Raw genomic sequence first — 21070 nt, forward strand, 5'->3', positions numbered from 1 at the left:
CGCGCCATGGGCAGCGCTGAGGAGAAAGGTAGGGGTGGCCGGGGATGGGTGCTCCTGAGGCGATTCCCCGCTCTCCCAGCCGCAGGCGCCTCTCTCTTGTGAATGAGTTGGCCCTCCTCACGTCCCGCCGTGCCCCGCCCGCCGCTGGGGCTAGATCGTGGTGTGTCCCCCGTCGCTCTGTGGGGCCTTGCGGTGGGGCAGGTGTGAGTCCCTGAGGAGCAGCCAGCCTTCGTGCCCTGCGGGGGTGGGGGAGGCAAGGTGGAGAGCTGGCTTTTCTCTCCCCTCTACCTTGTCATCCTCCTGCTGCTGGCTAACACCGGCTACTTTATTCAGACGTGCTTTTCCTTTAAACCTTAAAAAAGGCTTTTTTAAGCTCTTTATGTTAACCTACCCTCCCACTCTCTTGTCTTTCACCTCCGCGGTGACACTTTTAATTTGATAAAGCTGGTGATGAACAGTGACTGAAGTTTTCTAGGACATGTCAGTTTGAAATGTAGGAGATGCTACTTCAACCTTGCATGCCCCTGAAATTATTAAAATGTTAGGATAAAGTGATTTCTGGAACTGAGTGAAGAGTAGAACTATAGAAAAAGTAATACTCCCTGTGTAGAGAAGAGTGAACACTGTACACGTTAATTTCTGTTGCAGTAATTGTATACTTTTTTTTTTCCTTCCAAAAAATGACTTATTCCTTCTTTAGTCCTTGATAATACTTGTTAAAATACTGTTTTGTTTACAAAAGCAACATGTAGGGGGAAAATGCAACCTTAACAGATCACAGACTGACAGAGATAAAGACTTTTTTCTTCCAAGCTGATATTTATTTGGGTGACAAGGAAGACTAGAGGATCCCTGTACTTCAAAGCACTTTGAATTCAGGACCCAAAGATTTGGGAAAATCAGGCTGGTTATCAGCCCTCAATTGGGCTCAACATAGCATGAAGTTGCTGGGACCAGCTCCATATTCTTGTAATCCCAAAACAGCAAATAAATAAAAGTAGTCCTTCAATTTAGCTTTTAGGAAGAATACTTATATTAACAATGGTGGTGTTGCCCAAGTGTATTAGGGAAACTGGGTTTGTAACAGAGAAGTTCATGTTTTTCAAAAAAGTACACATCATTTCTGATTTTTGATAAAAGATGTATCGCAGCTTATTTTGTTAAGTCCTTCAAGGTTTGGAGTTCCTGGTTACGCAGCCAGACCAAAACTTGCTTTCTGTTACATGAAAGAAAAAAAATGTAATCTGCCCAGTCTGTGGTACTTCAGTATCCTTCAGCTCTCAACTCTACATGCTGTGACCGTGTACCTGAACAAGATACTGGTGTGTATCATTCCTCACTCTCTGTCCATGTTTCCATCTGATGTGAGCAGGTCATGGAGCAGAAAGCATGCATCAGATTCAATATTTTGGGTGATTGGGATTGACCGCTTCAGTGCAAAGACACTTAAATGGGTTCCGTCTTTCATTATAACTAACCATGTCTTTATTTCTCTGTCTTTTAGTTCTGACATTAATATTGTTTTGCTTCTTAATAGATTGGGTTGATGTTGCCAATGATCTTCTAAGGAGCTGTCACATAAACAAGCACATAAAGCATCTCTCAGAATGTGGTGCTGATGTCTTTGTTCGTCTTTATGAGTCAATCTTAGGAGAAAAAGTACCAGGTGGGGATGATAATTTCTAAACCTGCTTATTTTTTTGGTCTCTGTATATTTTGTAATGAACAAATTAAAATTTACAAAACTTATTACAGATAAAGGGTTTCTGAAGTATTTGTATCCTTCCAAAGACACAAACATAGGTTGTAATTTTCTAAGAAGATTTAAGTAATATTGGCCAATTGTGTTTGTTTGTTTGTTTGTTGACTGGTACGAATTGCAAACATGAGGGGACTTTACTAGTACAGCTACAGCAAAAACTTTTTCCATTGTGAATTAGGCCTGGAAAGCCATACACGGGCACAATACCTTTGAAGGGTGCGATTTGGCTCATTTCTTTTAAAGATGTGTTAATACTGAAACCTGTTCTTATAAAATGCTTAATACTTATAGTCTGCTAAGAGCTAAGCTGTGATTTAACTCCATTTGACTTCAGTGACAACAATTAAGCAAGGGCTAAATTAAGCCCAGAACTAAAAATAATGTTGCTTCCAATTAAGTAGAATACATTGCAGTCCAACTAGTCACTGACAGGGGAAGAGACCTTAACACAAACTGCAATTCCAGTTTGACGATCTGAACTAGATGTGTGTGCTGGGAGTGAAGGAGGAAAAATACTTTAGTAGTCTCTAGTCTTAAATTTACTACTTCAGCTGATAAAATCCTCTGATCTTCCAGTGGGTGTTCTAAGTTTGTACTCAGTATTTATAAAAGATTTCATACGACTATATGATATTGGGGCTTTTCAGCAAGTATACAAGATACTGAAAAAATACTAACTTGAATGTTAAAGTAGCTTAGTCAAAGCATCTGTAATAAGCTATCCTTTTAGATAGCCTAAAATCTATTATTTATTTTAAATAGATTTCATAGCTACTCCTAGAAGCCAAGAGGATGATGCCCACAATGTACAAGCAGTAATAGATTCCCTGGCATTGGACTATTTGCAGGTCAGCTTGTCGCACATCACTGGTACGTACTCCTTTTCATGTAGACAAACGCCAGCTGAATACCTGTGTGGTTTAATTTGAACATTTTATAAGAGCCATATGCTATAAAGCATACTTTCAAATTTACATGAAAGGTCTCTTTCCTGTAGTGAATGCCATCAAAACACTCAACCCTTGCTTGGACATCAGGTTATAAATTTAAACAGCAAGCAGCGAATAAATAAAAGCTGTCTTGTATGACACAGACCTGTAAGAAATGTTAAAGTTAACACAATAATCAATCATACTTGTCTGTTAAAGTGTTACCTGAAGTCTGTTACTGGCTCAGTATTTTTTCTGTATACAGTTAAAGCTTGGAGACTGGATTGTAAAATGTGAGCCTTGAATTTTGGACTTGTTATTAAATTTGAAAAAGTTGGTGAGTAAAGACTTGGACAATGTTGTGTCTGTCCTTTGCACATAGATAGTAGCTTTCATTGAGTATTCATAGGTATAGTTTCGCATAACATTGCCTGCAAAGAATGAAAACTGTTTGCTTGATATGAAGTATCTCTTTCTAATTTGGCACTTGTACAGTATGGCTGGTATTTGTAATCCTGCCTGGTAGTCTATAGGCATGGTTCATGCTGTAGCTAGCATGTATAAGAAAATATTAAATACCAGCTACTCCCGAAAATATCCCTGATTATTTTTTTTTTTTGGTGGAAGCAGGTACAGCATCAATAAACTTTCAATTATTAGAACTGAAAATACACAACATTAGGAAACTTTTAAGATACCTTAAGCTTATGTACATAGCCATAAATGAGTGACCAGTTGTCTTCTGAGCTGACACCTTCACAAGAATTTCCAAGCACTCTTCTCCAGAAAACTCCCGCTTTTGAGAACTTTTCTTCTGTGAAGTACTAATAATTAATATGTGTACCTTCTCTTAAGGTGAAAACATTGTGAAAGGAGAAAGGGAATCTATCAGAAACCTCCTTGAAATATTTGATGGTTTGTTAGAGTATCTTACAGAAGACGACAGTGAATCTTCTTCTCAGAATGGAGGTGAGTAGACAGATGTCCTAGTTTAAGGTATTATGTTCTGCTATTGCTGTATTATGGACAGCTTGCTTTTTCTGTTTGTCTGCTGTCGAGTTAGCTTGCTGAGGGCTTTATTAGGTTCTCATGACCATAGTTCTGGGTGTTCATGGATGGAGTACAGCTCCCATAATAGGTAAAAACCTCTTTCTTTGCTGTTCTCCTCGCTAGCAGCTATAGGGAATGATATCCATTGGAAGATGTAAGCTTTGTGAAACCATGTTTTGGGATACCCAAGGTGTTTCCGATGTAGCAAAGATGTATTTGGTGGTTTTGCCTTAATTTATAACCTTGACAAGGCAGAGGACAAGAACAAAACTGACCACAGGGTGGGGAGGCAACTTCATTGGCCAAACTGAGTATTTACATTCATTATTTTTATAAACAATAATGATAAAAATAGATAATTTGTTTTCCCCACAACTTGTTAAAAGGCAAGAATTGGAGGACGTAATCTTTCTGCTTCGTTCTTGTGGCAGAAGCCTACTCCAGACAATTCAGCCTCAGTTAGTATGTTCCTTTTCTACCTGTAAGTCAAATGATTTATGGTTACAATTCAGGGAGGGAAATGTTGACTTTAATTGGAAGAGTGAGCAAACATCCCTTTTACTTACTAGGAGACAAACAGGGATGACTTAAGCTTTCCTGTGAACTGTGTCTTGAAATAGCCCCTGCCACGGATCTGCTCCCAAGTAAAATGTTAAACAGGGGAAGGGAAGGTACTCAGCCCTTCAGAGGCACCATCATTACTGCAGACTGAGTACTGGTCTTCCTATCTTAAAGCTGATAAGAACTGTCATCACTAGCTGTTGTACCCTGTGAGTAACGAGGAGAGCACTCGCTGGCTCAGACAGTTGCCTCCTGTCCTGTTTCACTGAGAATGGCAGAAAGAGGGCAGTAGCAATTTTCAGTGCCTGTACTTCTCTTTTTCCCTTCTCTCAGACTGCCAGTGCTGCTACCCAATAGGTGTTAGTGGCTCCAACTTTCTAGTTATAAGTACAGGATTTAAGTCTTTGAGGAAGAGGGAAGGCGTTATTTATAACTGAAATAACAGGGTATATGATGGTTGTATTGGTTTTCAAAACTTACCATAAAAGTTGCCTTCCTCCTGTCAAGGGAGGGCATTACATGTCATAATTTCAGATATCATCATGATAATGTTTTATTACACTTAAACAATTTTGTTGATATTGGCATTAATACCTGTTAGTTAATAGGTAGAAGGAGTTTTCCTGAAAATAATTGCCTCTTCATTCTTATCAGATGAGGCAAATGTGCTATCCAATAATGAAATTCAAATTGCATCTCAAGAGCAGCTGGAAAGCAATGCTGGCCAACTTACACAACCTTCAATATTCTCATCAGTTGAAGGGTAAGAACAATTCTGAATATTTGCATTGACATAGTGATTGACTATCTTTTTATGTATCTGTAGAGAAACTAGGAGGTTTTTAATAGTATGCAAGTAGGAAACATACTGATTACATACATCGAATGGAATGTGAGGTAACTTTCTGCTTTAGTCAGGTAGCAAGAGGGCTAAAGATAGATCCAGAACTTTTTTGCTCTTGAAGAGTACTGATGGCATTTTGTTTCCCTTAAGTTTACTTTACACGTGGAATGAAACAAGTTGAAAACTTTGTCTCAGTTTTAAATGGTTGTATTTTAGTTAAACAGCATTCAATTTATCTTCATGACTTCTGCATTGGTTGGTTTGGTAGAAGCTAGTCTTTTACGTCCTACACTATAATAGCCAGGTACCTGAAGTAGCTGCCACTCTTCTGCAGCCCCATCTTGTGGACTGAAGGGGCAAAGACTCCTAGAGTAAATATTTTATGGCTTTGTGTTCCTCTTAGGTCCCAGTCAGAATTTTTTGTTCCATCTTGTGATGTAGATGGATCAGAATCTACCAGTGAATTAATTAGACTTGGAGATACTGCTCATTCATTTTCCAAGAGAGAGGAAGGTGAGTTTGGGTGAAAAAAAAAAAATTAAGACTATCCTGTAGTAACATTTCTAGGCTTTTTTTTTAGTTAGTTATTTCAGACAAATACTTTGTTTTAAACTCTTATTTAAAAAAAAAAAACCCACACCCCCCAAAAAACCCAACATACAGTAAGCAAACATACCTGTAGTTGATCTTGCTGAAGTTAAAATGTAGATTTATTAAACTGAGTATTCAGACACTGCTTTTCATGACTCCTGAGCTACATTGTCTGGATAAAGGTTTGTTGTTCAACTTCTAATTCAGTTCTCCCTACAAAGGCATTTTGTTTTGTTCAATAGAATAAGAGATGTCTGAAGCCTTTAATTTATTTAATTTATTGCAGTGTAAAAGGTATTATTTAAGACTGTAAAAAGACTGGTAAGGTCATTCTTAAAGAAGACTTGATAGGAGTGTGTGCCACTTGAAAACATAATGGGTGGCTCTGGAACAAATAGCGTGCAGACTACTCAAATGGAGTCCACTCCTATTTTCTGCTTTCCTGTAAGAATATTTCTATTCTTATAAAATATTCCTATTCTTATTGGTGATTAATCTCTCCAAGTAGAGGCATAAAGAAATATTAAGAATTATGAAATCTTCATTTAATAGAATTACAAGTAGGAATTTAACAGACCTATTTTGATCATAGTATGGATCACTAACACCAAGTTACTAACATGTCAAACATTAATATTGTCTATCTAAACATAGCAAGATACTTTATAGTTCTTAATTTATAGTTCTTAATATAATTTTTTTCAAACACCACTTCTAGAATTCCAGTTGCCTGAATTGTTACCAGCAGAAAAGGACAAGAGAGTGGAAGAATCTAAAAACTCGGAGGCTATTGCAACAGTACCTAGACCATTCCCAGAAACTGAAAGGGCCATTACAAAGGGAGATGGTGAGTAGTCTTTCTTCTGGTATCTAATCTACCTGATTTGGACTAAAGGGTGTAAGGTACTAAGGTAGTGTAGAGGAGAAACTTAGTCATGGATGGATACACTTTACCTATATTTTGAAATAAATCCTTTTTAGAAAATTTATATTTTAGTGTCCTGGAGTCTGCAAACTCAATTATCTGGGGTATTTCTGCATAGCTAGGATTCCATTTCAGCCAAGTTTTTTCCTTTGTGGTTCAATAAGTAAAATACTGAAAGTAAAAAGTCCTTATGGAAGATCCTAGCATCCAAAATCATGTTCTCAAGGGGGTTTTCATGCTGTTCTTAAGGATGGTTATGGATAGATTGTGTTTTGGGTGAATCCTTCTGACAAGCGGCAGACATTGGTCCTGGCTTACTATGGCTCTGTCATTGCTTAGAATTCCTGCATATGAGCAGGCATTCCCCAGCATATGTCTAAAAAGACGGTGGGTAAAATAACAGCAAATTCAGAGCTATTTACTGTGTCTGCGTATAGCTATGCCCATGCAGTATGACAGCAGTGTATTCATATACATATATACACACATATGCAGTCATGAAAAACTTAGTGCTCTTAGAAAAGTAGTGAGACAGGGAGGGGCTGCAGTATGTATCTCTGTAAACAGAAGAAAAGTAAAGTTGCAAGGCATAAAGATGTTACAATACTGCTCTATGCAATCCAACGAAGATGGTTGTTAACATTAGATGTTTAGATACCTCCATCTAATATGTATGGAGAATACACAAAACTAACATTCTGCTTTCACAGATAACACTTAAACTTCAGGTTCTTCATATTTCTCTCTTAAGGGTCAGTGGAGTCTGTTCATACTACTGAACCTCAAAAAGAGAGTTTGAGTGCCAGTGCTACAATACTTGGGGAGCCTATACAGCAAGCTATTCCTTTGCTACCACCATTTCAGCCTTCGGAAGCCAGACCTCATTATTCTGGATGGAGAGATTATCAGAGCTCAGGCAGCCAGTCAGCAACTTTGGCTAACAGTGAAGGATTGAAAACTCCTGCTGTAAGTAAAAACCAACCCTTTCATTTATCTTTTTAGTAATGAATACTACTTTCATTGCAAAACCTTCTAGTATACTTTCAGAATGGGAGTAGTTGGTCTCTGAAGAACACTTCCAAATGTGTTAGATTTTATCTTCAGTTCAAAGAATTTTGGATTGTGGATTCATTCCTCACTGAGTGTCCAGAGAGGGGGTTAATTTGAGGGATGTGTTTATTTTATACGCATATACATATGCATCTCCAAAATCAATGTAACTGCACAGTTTACAATATAGTGAACAAAATCATTATTGTGTATTTTTATTTCTCTACAAAAACAGTATTGATTTCCATATGCAGACAAACCTAATGTATGACCTTCCTGTTAACAATCCCCTGTGAATTTATAGAAAACATGTTGCTTTTTATTTCAGCTTGAAAAGTCACTTACACAAAAATTTGAAGATGTTTCTGGTAAGTCTTCCTCTGATCAAGGAACATCCCTGGCAAGAGAGAATTTTGCTTCTCATAGGTTAACTCTTAAATGTTGCATTTATTTTTATTTGCATTACAAGAAACACGGTTTTGAAACTACTAGTGCGTTTTTTAAATTTAGCCACAAGTTCATATGTCTATCTCTGCTTTATAGAGAAACAAAAATAGTTTACTTCTAAGCTGTTCACTGTGCTGGAGAAACATAATCTGTGTCCCCAGTTCAACTCCCGTCTTAGTTAACCCAGTTAAGATGTGCCTATACTAAAGGAATCTGTTCTGGCAGAGAGCTCCCATTGCAGAGCTTATTCTGAGCAGAGAAACATGGACCAAACAAGCCAGTTTCAGCTTTTGAAAAAGCCATTAACTGCTATTGTAGAAAAGTTTTAGAAGCTAGTTTTCAGTACTTACTTATTTTCTTCGTTGCCTGGGAAACACTGCTTACCTTTCTAGTTTCCATAGCATTCCCATGACACTGAAGATTCAAAACTGGAGAGATTACCAAAATCAATGTCACAACTGTGTAACCACAGTTGCTTTGTCATTCTGTTCTCTTTGAATAATTTGGTTCCAAAGGCCACGGATCACCTCTTTTTTAACTTGTTCCCCACGTTAGTAGGCACAGTTCAACCTGTAACATCAACTAACACCTATCTGTCATTTGCTTCTGCAGTGGGAGACAAGATGGTATCAAATGATGCTGAGGACAATATGGCAAAGGTAGATGTTGCTTCTTTATCTTATTTGTGGAAGTTCTGCTTAATCTGTTGGATTTCTGCTTAATCCTTCTGATGCGTTGCGGCACTTCTGGGCTTTTTTCAAACTTGCTTTTGGCTTGCTTTCTTCAATATACAATTGAAGAATATTCAATGTTGTTAGATTATGACTATGTACAGTTTAAAAGTCACATCAGCTCTTTCTGGAGGTGTTTGCTCCAAGAAGTATAAGTGCCAATACCTATAGAATTCTAATTTACCACAACCAACCAGTTACTAGTTATCTTGGTTTTAATCAAAGATGTATAAAACACAAGAGTACAGTCATGTCCTTTCTTTGAAGTGTATCAGTATTCTAAATTGCTAAGAATTTTGGTTTCCTGGGGTTGTTCAGGTTCCAGTAAAATTTTGCTCCCTTCCTAAAGATCATTGAAGTGCCTGGCTGTGTTCTTTCATTTTATTTTCTTGCATTGTCCTTTGCTTTTCAAAAACTGAATAATGCAAAACACACAAATTGATCAGCAGATGCCATTCTCTGCTTGTAGAAACATGTCTGTATAGCAAGTTCCTTGCTCTGGAAAACACATTTTTTTTGCCTTCTGCAACCACAAGAGGTACTCACAGACTTCATTTGTTCCAATAGTTTCAACAGCCTTTACTTCTACGTTGTCTGTTTAAAACATTGTCTCTGTTTAAAACTGTTTCCATTGGTGTATATGCATGCCAACCCCGAATTACTCCAGTTTGAACAGAAAATTACTAGACAGTACTAAACCAGTGTAACTAAATGGCATAAGGATGTGTTTTCTTTCAGTTTGCTATGAATTGCAGCTTAGCCTATACTCAGTGAGGTTCAGCTTACTCGCATTACTTAGCATTAGTCCCAGCGTAATGAGGTAGTACGTGGTGATACTCATAACTTCACCTAGACCTTGTTCTTCTGATTCTAGTGATTTAGCTGTAGATGATTCTTGAACTGATCTTCTGTAGTTTTGCTAGTCTGTTTCTTTACACATCTAATTCTCACAAGCACACTATCTTCAGTCAGGGACTGGAACACATAACTATTTTATATTTGTGTGTATATATATGTATGTAAAATCACAGGATTTGAGAAGCTGTTGTAGGATCTCTCTACTCATGTGATCTATAGTATTTCTGATCTTTACTGTGAAAATCTTAATAAAATCTTAATTTACTTGTACTCATTTTCCTAGGTTCCCTGGGTATATGGGACTTCATCTGCTTCCTCTTTACATCAAAAACTCTTACTACATGCTGAAAAAGTAACACAAAGTCCAATACCTGAATCTAGATATCTGCCTAGAAAGAAAAGGCAAGTTCAGTTTTTTGGTGCTGAGCCAAGCTAGCACTTTCATATACATGGCCACCCCGTGCCCCTTTTTTAAAATAAGACCTCTTCCTCCTTGGCTGCATGACAGTGAAAGATTGATTTTAACAGAAAGATTTCCTGACATATATGAGTTTTCTTAAATATAGTTACAGGCATTTACACATTCATCTTCTACTTAATCCTATAAAATTCTGCTCATGCAGCAAGTGAACTGGAATTGTACGAGCTAATGCTTATCTTCAAGTTTTTAGAATAGAAATGAAATCTGTTTTCTGTTTTAGCAGATATGAAAATTCTACCACAGATTCACTTGAAGAGTCTCTTTCCCACAAAACAACAAAGGAAAAGCCATCTGACCAAGAGCTTCATAAAGTATCAGAAAAACTCTCTCGTGGGTTAAATGAGCTCGATTTAGTAAGTGAAATCTATTCTTTGGTGTATGTGAGCCTTAGTAACGATAGTGGAGAGAACCAAAATATAAATTTAATATTGAAGAAAAGGAAATCGGCAACTAACAGACTAACCTGACTTTAGACAGTTCTAAATTTTGAATGAACAATTGAACCTGATGCCCAAAAAAATTCTATCCAATAGATGTTAAAGAGAGCCTTGAGTGGGCACACCAGAGAAGAAGAGTTGACAGATGAAGACAACCTGTCTCAGCACAGTGACAGTGTCGTGGATTATCGCCGAAGGAAAGGTGAACAAGGTAACAATTCTTATGCCACTTAAGTATTAGGATGGGAAGGAATATTAAAAAAAAAATCCTTCTGATGTAAAGTTGATACACAGAACTACTCCTAGTGAGTTCCTAAATTTTGTATTGTTAGTTCCCTTCTATTTTGTCTTAGATCCAAACTTGAGCAACAGTAACAATTACAATTAAGTTCCCATTTAACACTTAAATAGCAGCCTACCTTCAGTTGTCTTTGCTGCTTTTTCCTTTCCCTCTTGAATATCTCCTGGCACCCTGGCTATTATATAAGCACCAAAATTAGTGATTTGAGGCAGGGATAATTCTAAAGGAAAAGGCTTTAGCTTTTTATGACTTAGTTTGTGCTAAACTTCTTTTACTTTTATGCTGTATGTCTTTTTGGGGGATACTTTTCCTTGTGTTTGGCTGGAGGTTTTGTTTGTTTCAAGTTAGATACTCAATTAAATCACCTTTCCTTGCAGACACACCACATCTGAGGTACCCAAGCAGACCCCGATCCCTCTCTCCATCCTCACCCTCATCTCAGCATCAGCTCTTTTCTGAGTTGGAAGATAAACTTTGCAGTAATGGAACAGGCCAAATAAGGAAAATACGCAGCCAGTTGCAAAAAGAAAGGGATGAAAGGACAAAAAAAGCAAAGGTAATTTTTAGGTTAGACTTACTGGTCTTTCTTACCAACAGTTATACTAAAAGCATTAAAACTGAATGCTTTTACTTAATGGGGACATCTGGCCTACTTTAATAATTTTGTACTGTTCCATCTGTAGACTGCTGAGGAAAAGACTTAAGCCCCAAATTTTGAGAGAGAGAGAAGTGGAAGAAGCTTCCTTGACCCATACACTGAACAAGTTAATGAGGTGATCATATGGACTGATGATTTTCTACAAGAAGTCCTCTTATTTTTATTTTCTAGATGGTTGATAAAGCTTATGAAGATGAACTAAGAATTTATGAAGCTAGGGAGAGGCTTAGACTTTCCAAGCTCAGAGAACTCATCAAGGAAATGGTATGTGATGCACTATGGTGATTGTTGGTTGTGTTTTGTTTTAAATTTGTCTAGATGATGTGTCCAGACATTGGATATGTCTATTGGGTACAAAAATCTCCTTGCCTTCCAGTGTCATAGTTAGTAGTATACAATGCTCTAAAATAGTAAACAGAAGGACAGCTTTTACTGAGATAGGTAGAACCAAGGGACAGCTGGTTTTAGAAGTTTCAGCGCATCATGTATTAAGAATAATACCTGTTCTTATGGGTAACTGAACACCATGCTTTTCACATGAGGTGGTAACTTCAAGACCCTCAGGTTTAAAGAATTTAAGCTAAGGGAGCAAGTAGATAGCTTCCACAGACTGACCTAAACTTCTATACACATGGGCACTTCTCTCACACACACATCCCCAACAGCGAGGTTAATAAGGTTGGAGCCCCTGTACACTGTAGGCAATCATCTGCTTAATATTGTCCTTTGAGTAGTCATTAACTACTCAAAAAGCTGGGTTTGTGCAAGGATGGTTCTCCATTATGAATGGGGCAAAGGAGTTTTTGCTACTTTCTGACATACTGCAACAGCAAAGAACTTAAGCTGAAAAGCTCTGTCATACTGACGGCATGAAAAGGGCCAGTGCAGCCTACATTGTTACCACCTCTGCAGCAGCAGTCTATAGGCTGCTGCAGTAGCGTTAAGTGCAGCAAAAGAGCTGAGGTTATGCAACAGTGAGATTTAACCTTTATTTGAACCCTGACCTGCATCTGGTAAATTCTGGCCTTCTGGAGAATCCAATTCAAAAGGTCCAAATTCTCATTCTAAATTTTCAAAGACATGTAAGTTCTGATATCCAAACTATCTGATCTATCAGTCTTTCCCTTCTCATACCTGTTCTCCATCTGTTTTACATCTGCTCCTAAGGAACAAGAATACAAAGAAAACATCTTTAAAGAACCTCCAAAAATGCCTCAGCCAGTGAAAGTTTATTCTAGAAAAACCACACCTTGGAATCCCAAATACAGCCAGTGGATTCCAAAACGAGGGACTGTGAAGCCAAAGAAAGCAGCTCCAAGTAAGAACTGCAAAACTATACGTGGTGGAAAACTGGCATCTTTTGAAAGCATGTGTTGAACTCCAAGAATAAAAGCATCAGTCCAACATATACCAGTCAGCTGTAGCATTTTCCCCTTCTTATGACCTCTGTATGTCTGGATTTTTGTTAGGGAAGATAATGCTTTAAGTGAATGTAAACCACTAAAGCACAATCAAAGCTGACCCATTTGCTACCTCCTTAAAATCCCCTGGATTATTTTCAAGGTTTGATTCCATTACTGCTACTCCTATGCTTACTCCACTATAGTCTGAGCTCAGTCTTTTTTTTTGCCCCACCCTTTTTTTTTTTTTTTTGCTGAGCATGTATCAGATTTAAAATTGGGCCTTCAGCTTGAGCGGGCTGGTGCTGAGCTATGTACAGGTAATAGACCAGAATTTTTCCATTGCTGTCATCTTCCTTTCAAGACCCTGCGGTGCTGTTAACATTACCACTGGTTCTGCTGAGCAAGTGATGCTGCAGGAACAGCCAATGTGCAAGTCACAGGCTCAGTTTTTGGTAAATGGCATTGTGCATGCTTATGTATAAGATCATGGTGCAATCCCCTACATATCTGAGTGTTGCTTTTTTCACTGTTGCTGAGTATTGTTTTTTCAGTGTTTAAAAGGGCATATACTTGGTTAATACCCATTTGTTTCATCTCCCCATCATCTTTTCCTGCCAGAAAGGTCAAAGATGTAATGGTAATGAGCTGGCTGCAAACCAGTGTATTTTCTACATGTTTACTTGACCTGGATCTGTCACTACTACTCCTTTATTAACATTATTTTAAGTTGCTGCAGACAGTGAGAGACACAAAGAAATCACTGATTAGTGATGGTCAGAACCATTTGAAGAAAGAAGTGAATACCTGTGTTAATGCAGTGTGGTGGTGGGAGGGAAATAATTCCTGAGCTATAAATAATTTCTTCTCCACCGCACAAACAACAACAACTTGGGACTACTTTCTCCGTTGCTGTACTGACAGAGAGATGTTATGTCCTGCTGGGTTTAGTCTGACATCATAACAACGGCATGGTAGTTGTATATAGTGTTCAATCTAACATATTTCATAACCTAGGCTGACACTGTCTGGAAGAATTTACCAGTAAATGTATTCTCCAGGAATTTATTACTTACATCTGTCTTTACCTTGTAGTGAAAGTAAGAGATGATGACATCCTATTGCAGCTACTGGAAGAGTTTCCCCACCTGCATATTTCCCACCATACTATGAATAAAATGTGGCAGCAGCAGCTTGCACATACTGAACAACTTAAGGCAGCTTCTGGCAGAACTAGACCAAAACTCCAAAGTGAAGTGAGCATTCTTATTCTTACCTTCTAAGTATCAGCAGGGATAGTACCTCTGACAATAGCTAGCAGTCATCAGTTTGTATTGCATAATAAAATTATCCTGACTCTTTGTATGCATCATAAATAGGGTACATGCACATCCTAAGCACAACATGAAAGGATGTATATCTGAGCTTGATTAGTTAAATAGGGATGTACATACCTAGACACGTGGGTTCAACTTTTTATCAGCTGCTGATAAATAGTAATGTTAATTTTTTATACTAGTTTATCTAGGATTGCTTAAAAAAAAATTTGTAGTTTTGAGTGCTAGTTCTGAACAGTCTTTTAGTTTAAAAGTTAGTTATGAGATGCAAAAGTTGATTAACTTCAGTATTGTAACTCTCAACATAAAAACCAAAATGTAGCAGAGGGTCAATGTTTAAAACTCCTACACAAAACTGCCTGTCCTGCAGAATGATGGAATTAATTAGCTTTTTTTTTTTTAAACCCTCAGGTTCAACAAGCCCTGAAGAAGCATGAGCTTCTTGTTGCAATTATTAAAAAAGATCAAGACCATAACAAGAGACTGGTATGTTCTTTGAAGGATATTTGTTACATAGGACAAAAATTTCATGTTGAACTAGCTAGAATGCACATTCCCTGGCCCATTAAAGGGGCTTTTTATCTTAAAACAGTTTTATGCCGCGAGTAGCTTTGGTCTCAAACACCATGTAATCTTTTTGTGTGTGGCTATTGAGGTCATGGGAATGGAATATTATTATTACACTGCACCGTTGCTTTAAGAGTGCAAGTAAATTCTAAGAATGTGCAAGGTGGAGAAACTTCAGGGTCCTGGTGTTGCTGGTAAAACCACCACCTACCATGGCAACACTGACTCCTTAATTATATAGTGCTCTTGATTGCACCACTTTGCTAAATCAGTGGTGACTAAAGCTTTAAACCGTAAATGCAGTGTAAAATTGGCATGGGGGGAAGGTCCTTAGGGTAAAGGACCCTATTTATTTAGCAGTGATGAACAAAGCTTTGCCTGCAGCAATATCTATTGGAAGCTTGGTGGTCTTACAGCTACTGTTCTCTCTTCAGCAAGAATTTAAGCAACGTATCTACCGACAGAAATGGGCTCAGAATAAAGTGAGAGAGAAACGCCAGCAAGTTGCTCGAGCCAGGAAATACTATGAAGATTACCGGGTTCAGCTGCGTGCCAAGATGATGTGGGCTAGGACACGGGAAGAAAGGGTAAGTACAAGATATCTTGCTCTCCAGGCGTGGATTTCTTTTTTGTTTGGACCCCAGTGCTGAGGACCCATAGTCCAAATAATAGTACAAGTAGACAGAGAGCAAGTTAAGCAAACAGAGCAGAGGAGGCAGGATTAAATGGTTGGTCAGTCAAGGCCCCAGATTAAAAGGTTCCTTCTTTGGCAACACTGATGCAGTTTAGGGCAGACTACTGTAAAACAAGAAAGGATGCTTTATGGGGTTAAGAAGGAGGAGAGAAAGGGTGAAGTATCAGTATGGAAAAACAGGGCTGGTAATACGAGAAATTGGGGAAATGAGTTTTCAGAAATGGTAGGATTAAGAAGTTGTTCCTATAGTTACTATCCAAAGAAAACAATCTAAATCTTCAGTTAAGGAAACTGATCAAAAAGTCAGCTTTGTTATTCAGTTATGTTTGTTAAATAAAGTAGACTTTTGGACAGATACGATCTGTAATTAGGGTTGGACATCAGAGCTAAGGAAAGCAAGTAGAGTTATTACACTTTGAGGATTGTATATCTACTCTTGCACCTTTTAAAATAAAAGACTAGAAGGTTAGTGCATAATCCACTGCTAGTGATTTGAGAAGTGTTTGCCTCGAGCTGCAAAGCACTGTAGCTGGTAAGTGTTCTTTTGTATAAATGAAAATCCTGAGTACAGGTTGGATTTCCTGCTATTGGAAATCTGGATTAAGGTCCTGAAGTTAGACAACAGAATGTAGGGTGGGCTGTAAATCACAGTGCATGTCCAAAAACCTTGGCTTGCTTTGTTGCGTTGTCTGAAGTGATTTAAAAAATGTAATATACATCTGCTGTTCTAGCTCCTCCTTAATCATATGACTAATCTGACATGAAAAATTTATGTTATCTATCAGAATTTCAACTGAGTAATACAAATATAGCTCAGCTGTATTTGTACCATTACTAGATACCTAACTGTGTACTTGTTTATGGGCAACAACCTATCTTCATGTGATCACCATTCCATCAGGAGATAGAGCAGCTGAAAAATGTAAATGTATATTAGGAAGCTTTAGGTTTGCTTTTTTACTTGCTGGCAGATATTTAAAAACTTATTTGAAGAAGGCTTAGAAATTCAGAAGCAAAGACTGAAGGACCTGAGAGCATATGCTCACGAGAAGCGTACTGAGCAAAAAAGAGCGCACCAAAATGAGCTGGAGTCTATGGAGAACTATTACAAAGATCAGGTAAAGCTTAATCTGCATCAAAGACTTAATATTTTTTTACACTAGCAGTCTGTCCTTTCTTTAATTGATTCAACTCAAACATGTTATGCTTAGTTTTCCATGCTAGCAGAAGCTTTATCTCAAGAACGCCAAGAAATCCAAACCAGAGAGAAAGCACAAGCACAAGTATGTATATGTATTTTTAATTTTGTGTAAATGTCATCTTCTTACGTGCTGTGGCTAATGTCTGTAATTCCTTTAGATGCTACAGAGATCAAAAAGAGAACTGAGATCCAGGATGGAAAAGGAAATACAGCATCTGCAAGCAGCAATAATGCAAAGTGATGATGACACCTTTTTTCAAGAGCTAGAAGCAGACAGACTGAAATCCAGACTTCAGCTGGCTTCCTTTCAGTATAGCAAAAACCATTTCTTGTAAGACTTATAGTAAATATCACTGCAGTTCTCTCTGGCTAAGGTGATGAGAATCTTTGAGAGCTGCTCTTAACAGGAAGATGGTGTGTGGCTGTTTTTCTCTAAAATATCTGGTCTGTCATTTTGACATGTAAGAGATGTAGCTGCTGGTATCTAGGATCTCTACAGCACTTTTATGATCACCAATAAAGTTTTTGAACTACTTTCTACCTTCTTAGCAAGGCTGAGATAATGTTGAGCTGCACACAAAGGAAGCGGGATGAAGTCAGTGTGCGTTAGTGGAACAAGTTGAACGCTCAGCCTCCTCTATGCTTGTGCTGGTTCTGTTGTTGCTGGAGTTGAAAAGCCACAGTAACACCATTAGCCAGAAGTTACTGGATGAGAAGGCTCACAAAGAATAAGATAATCTTTAAAAGAACATGAGTGGTTCAAGTTTCCTCTGAAAGGACAAGTTAGAGAATGCCTGCGATAAACCTGACATAAAAAGGAGTAATTTAAATATATTAAGCAAAGGAGGACTACTTCTACACAATAGTATGTTTGCAATTTTGGTGTTGCTGGCTTGTTAATGGCAAAGCATATGAAGTACTACTTCCTATGCTACAACTGTATTGGAAAAAGTAGTTTGACATAGAAAACAGTGAAAATTCTTCTGAAGCAGTAGAATATAAGCTTCTGCAAGAACTGAAACCTAGGAAGGACCTTTGGACAGCATTCCTAATTATTTCAACACAAGTATACTAACAGGTATATTCTCTGTAGGTATTTCAATTGTTGGATTTTACACAGGGGTTTTAAAAATTACATAAACCCATGTGTAAACAAGCAAAGTTTTGTTTGAATTGATCTATTTCAGAAAGGAGCCATAGTAATGCAATATACAAATGGACAAGCAATAACAACTGAAGTAGTTTACAATGTTTGCTCTTAGAAGCAGATTATTGGCACAACAGTTTTACAAGGGTAATTGTATTGAGTAGCCAGTTTAGTTTTTTTAGGGAAGAGCAGATTAGTTTTAGTTCTGTCAGTGTGTAGCTAGAGTAAATAGTGATTAAAAATTCCACCATTCAGCTTTTACCATATTTTAGGTTGTACCGTTTGCTTCTAGGCAGAGTAGGAGCTGACAGTAGGCACTACATCTATCTTTATAGCACACGATGATTCTACAAAGTACATTGTTTAGTAGAAAATTCAAGTTTCAGCAGCCATGCACTATGGGCCCTATGAGATGCAAAGACAGAGGGATGAATACTTAAGCTGAGAACAAATTACATAAACCCAGACAGATAATTAGTGAAGCCTGTTACTGCTACATTCTCTTCTGCTTGACAAAATTGCAATTTTTAAATAGTTTATCTTAGTAATGAAGATGAACTAAAGTGTAATTTTAAACAGGCTCTAGTAGAAAAGTTCTTACTTAAAATCACACATGTGAGAAGTGGTACAGAAATACTGAAATTAATTGCATTGTATATACAGTATTTAAAGCTTGCCATGAGATGGTGTCTCTTATGGAACTGACAAGGCCCTCAGTGAATACTCATACGTTGGGAAATAAAGAAAAAGAGACAAAAATGAAGCAGAAAAAAAAAAGCCCCAGCAGCACAAGATGCTTCTTTTACAGATTAAACAAAACAGCTGGCAGTTAGAGCATGATATACCTCACCAAGCCCAAACAACACACAACAAAAACCCTCTACAAAACCAGAAACCCACACCCTGACTTTCTAAACCATTTCCAGGGACTTGCTATAACCCAGCCTAATTCAAAGCCTTTACCTAAGGGACAATATTTACCAGCTAAAGTGATCAAATTAACAAGTATTTAACAGATTTATTTACCTTTTTTCTTCCCTTAAGGAAGATGGTTTAGCTTTGATGAATTTTGAGGAGGCATCTGTTCACCAGCGCTGAGATAAAAGTCCTTGCCCAGGCATGTGTATGTCACTACATGAAAGCCAAAAGTAAGACCTTTCTTGTTTGACTAGGCCATTTAGCACAATCCTTATTGTAAGAGAAAGACACCAAGTTTTAAGTATTTTCTCCTGAAACAAAGTTGAGTTACTTAAAAATGATATTGTTACATTTTAAAGTAAATCTTTAATTAAGAAAAACTTAAAACTTTTAAAACCATTGATGCTGTGACAGTGCAAACAGCATACAATTTATTGCTCAACTTCTGCATGGGTACATACATTAAGTACTTAAAAACCATTTTATACAGATTTTTTTTTTGTTAAAGCTCATGTAACAGCTGGGTGAAAATACAATGATACCAATGCTAAAACACTCTGTAATAAATACAATGGAAATGATAGAAACTAAGAACTGTCAGTTTGTGGAGGAGTAATTACACTTGTATAAACTAATTACAACTACAGACAAAGCTCTGAGGATGTGGTAGAGCCAGAAACCTACTACATAGTGTAAAGTACAACAAATGGCACCTGTTAACTATATGGTGCTGTTTAAAATCTGAAGCAACTGGAGCATGCTACATTAAGCTGTATGATGCATACTTATGATATAGAAGCAAAGCTTTTACTTCCATCAATGCAGCCAGTTTAAACGCACCAGAAGTTCAATACAGATGTAGTGTTGTAGAACAAGAATTTAAAAACGGCTTGTGTGCTCTGGACTTTAGTACAACACAAAAATTTGGTACAAATAAATCAGTTTAGGGAAACTGAAACTATGTGCAAAAAAAAATTAGAATACATACTGTACAAAGCACCATTACAAAACTCTTTACACCGAGAAATTAAATCCTCTGAAACTCAACTGTGTACTGTATATTTGAAATCTACAAAAGTCACTGTTCATAATTAAACATTCATAATGAAAAGCATAAAACCATGATGTGACATCTCTCTAAAACAACTAAAGACTGGATAAAGTAAAACCCAGTAAGAGGGACACATTGAAATAAATATTCACATTAATCATGGGGTGAAAGTCCAAGGTTAAAATGCAATATTAGGCTTAGCACCTTTTTGAGGGGAAAGTAGCTGACATCATATCGAAACAAAATTTTGCAAAGGAATCAACCCTTTAACATTTTCAGATAAAAATGTGACTAGGTGATGAGGTGCTTTAGTTAAAGCTCTCAGTCATTATGAAGGTAGAAAGGCACTCAAAATACTTGGTATATTCATCCTTGCCTGTCAGCTAGGGAAAGTCAAATTACAGGCTAGTTTTGCCTGTAATATATTAAATTTACAATATTTATCTGTGGCAGTTAAAAACAAATTATCCATGCCATACCAAAATGTTTGGTAGAACAAACAGGAGTACTGCTAAGGCTGCTGTGAAAGCCAATGGTATTTATCGGCTGATCTAGAGTCTGTATTCTGCAGAGCTCATCTCCTCCCTCCTCAAAAATGCTTTTATGACGTAAGGGTGGCCATAACTATGTGTTCAATAAATTTACCAGTCTAAGTAGGCTGACGGGGAGAAGGTTCCTGGGAGGTGGGTACAGCTGATGTGGTCAGAGACACTACAGAGACAGTCTTTAAATAGTGCTGAGGTGAGCTGTCTGGTGCAGAGGGAGCAGCAGCATACCTTCCCCCTTGAATCACCTAATGGAGTCCTGACTTCTCCCAAAAGCTGGATTAAACTGGATTTTACATTTTTCATGTTTCACAACCAGGGAGGCTGCAGCCATAGCCTGAGCAAGAGCAGGGGGGAAAAAAACCAAACCACTTACACAACACCAGAGTATCCATCCTGTGAACAGTGGCCAGAAGAACCTGTCTCTGTAAATAGTAATTCACATCATACCTCAAAACTTGCAGAGTGGTGAGAAGAGGTCTTTGGGAGTGTCTAAAGCAGTGGTCCCAACCACAGGCAGCGGTACTGACTAAGAAACACACTGAGCAACAACCTACTTTGCTCTCCCAGGCAGCCTGGACAGAT

The 21070-nt window shown here is 37.7% G+C and overlaps 1 protein-coding gene across 1 annotated transcript; it reads left to right on the forward strand.

Moving 5' to 3' along the window:
* Window positions 1-1479: 1479 nt before the first annotated feature.
* On the forward strand, window positions 1480-17159 carry CEP95 (centrosomal protein 95; the record flags this gene model as incomplete). Its single annotated transcript, XM_082007964.1, has 21 exons — window positions 1480-1666; window positions 2525-2632; window positions 3547-3660; window positions 4957-5065; window positions 5550-5659; window positions 6456-6584; window positions 7420-7628; window positions 8041-8080; window positions 8715-8818; window positions 10032-10150; window positions 10450-10582; window positions 10763-10877; window positions 11345-11523; window positions 11797-11889; window positions 12793-12943; window positions 14121-14281; window positions 14774-14848; window positions 15364-15516; window positions 16595-16741; window positions 16835-16906; window positions 16983-17159. The coding sequence occupies 21 exons, from the start codon at window positions 1480-1482 to the stop codon at window positions 17157-17159; spliced, it is 2685 nt and encodes an 894-aa protein (XP_081864090.1).
* Between the last annotated feature and the right edge of the window lie 3911 nt (window positions 17160-21070).

Source organism: Phaethon aethereus, assembly GCF_964289735.1.
Source record: "Phaethon aethereus genome assembly, chromosome: 18".
Lineage (NCBI taxonomy): Eukaryota > Metazoa > Chordata > Aves > Phaethontiformes > Phaethontidae > Phaethon > Phaethon aethereus.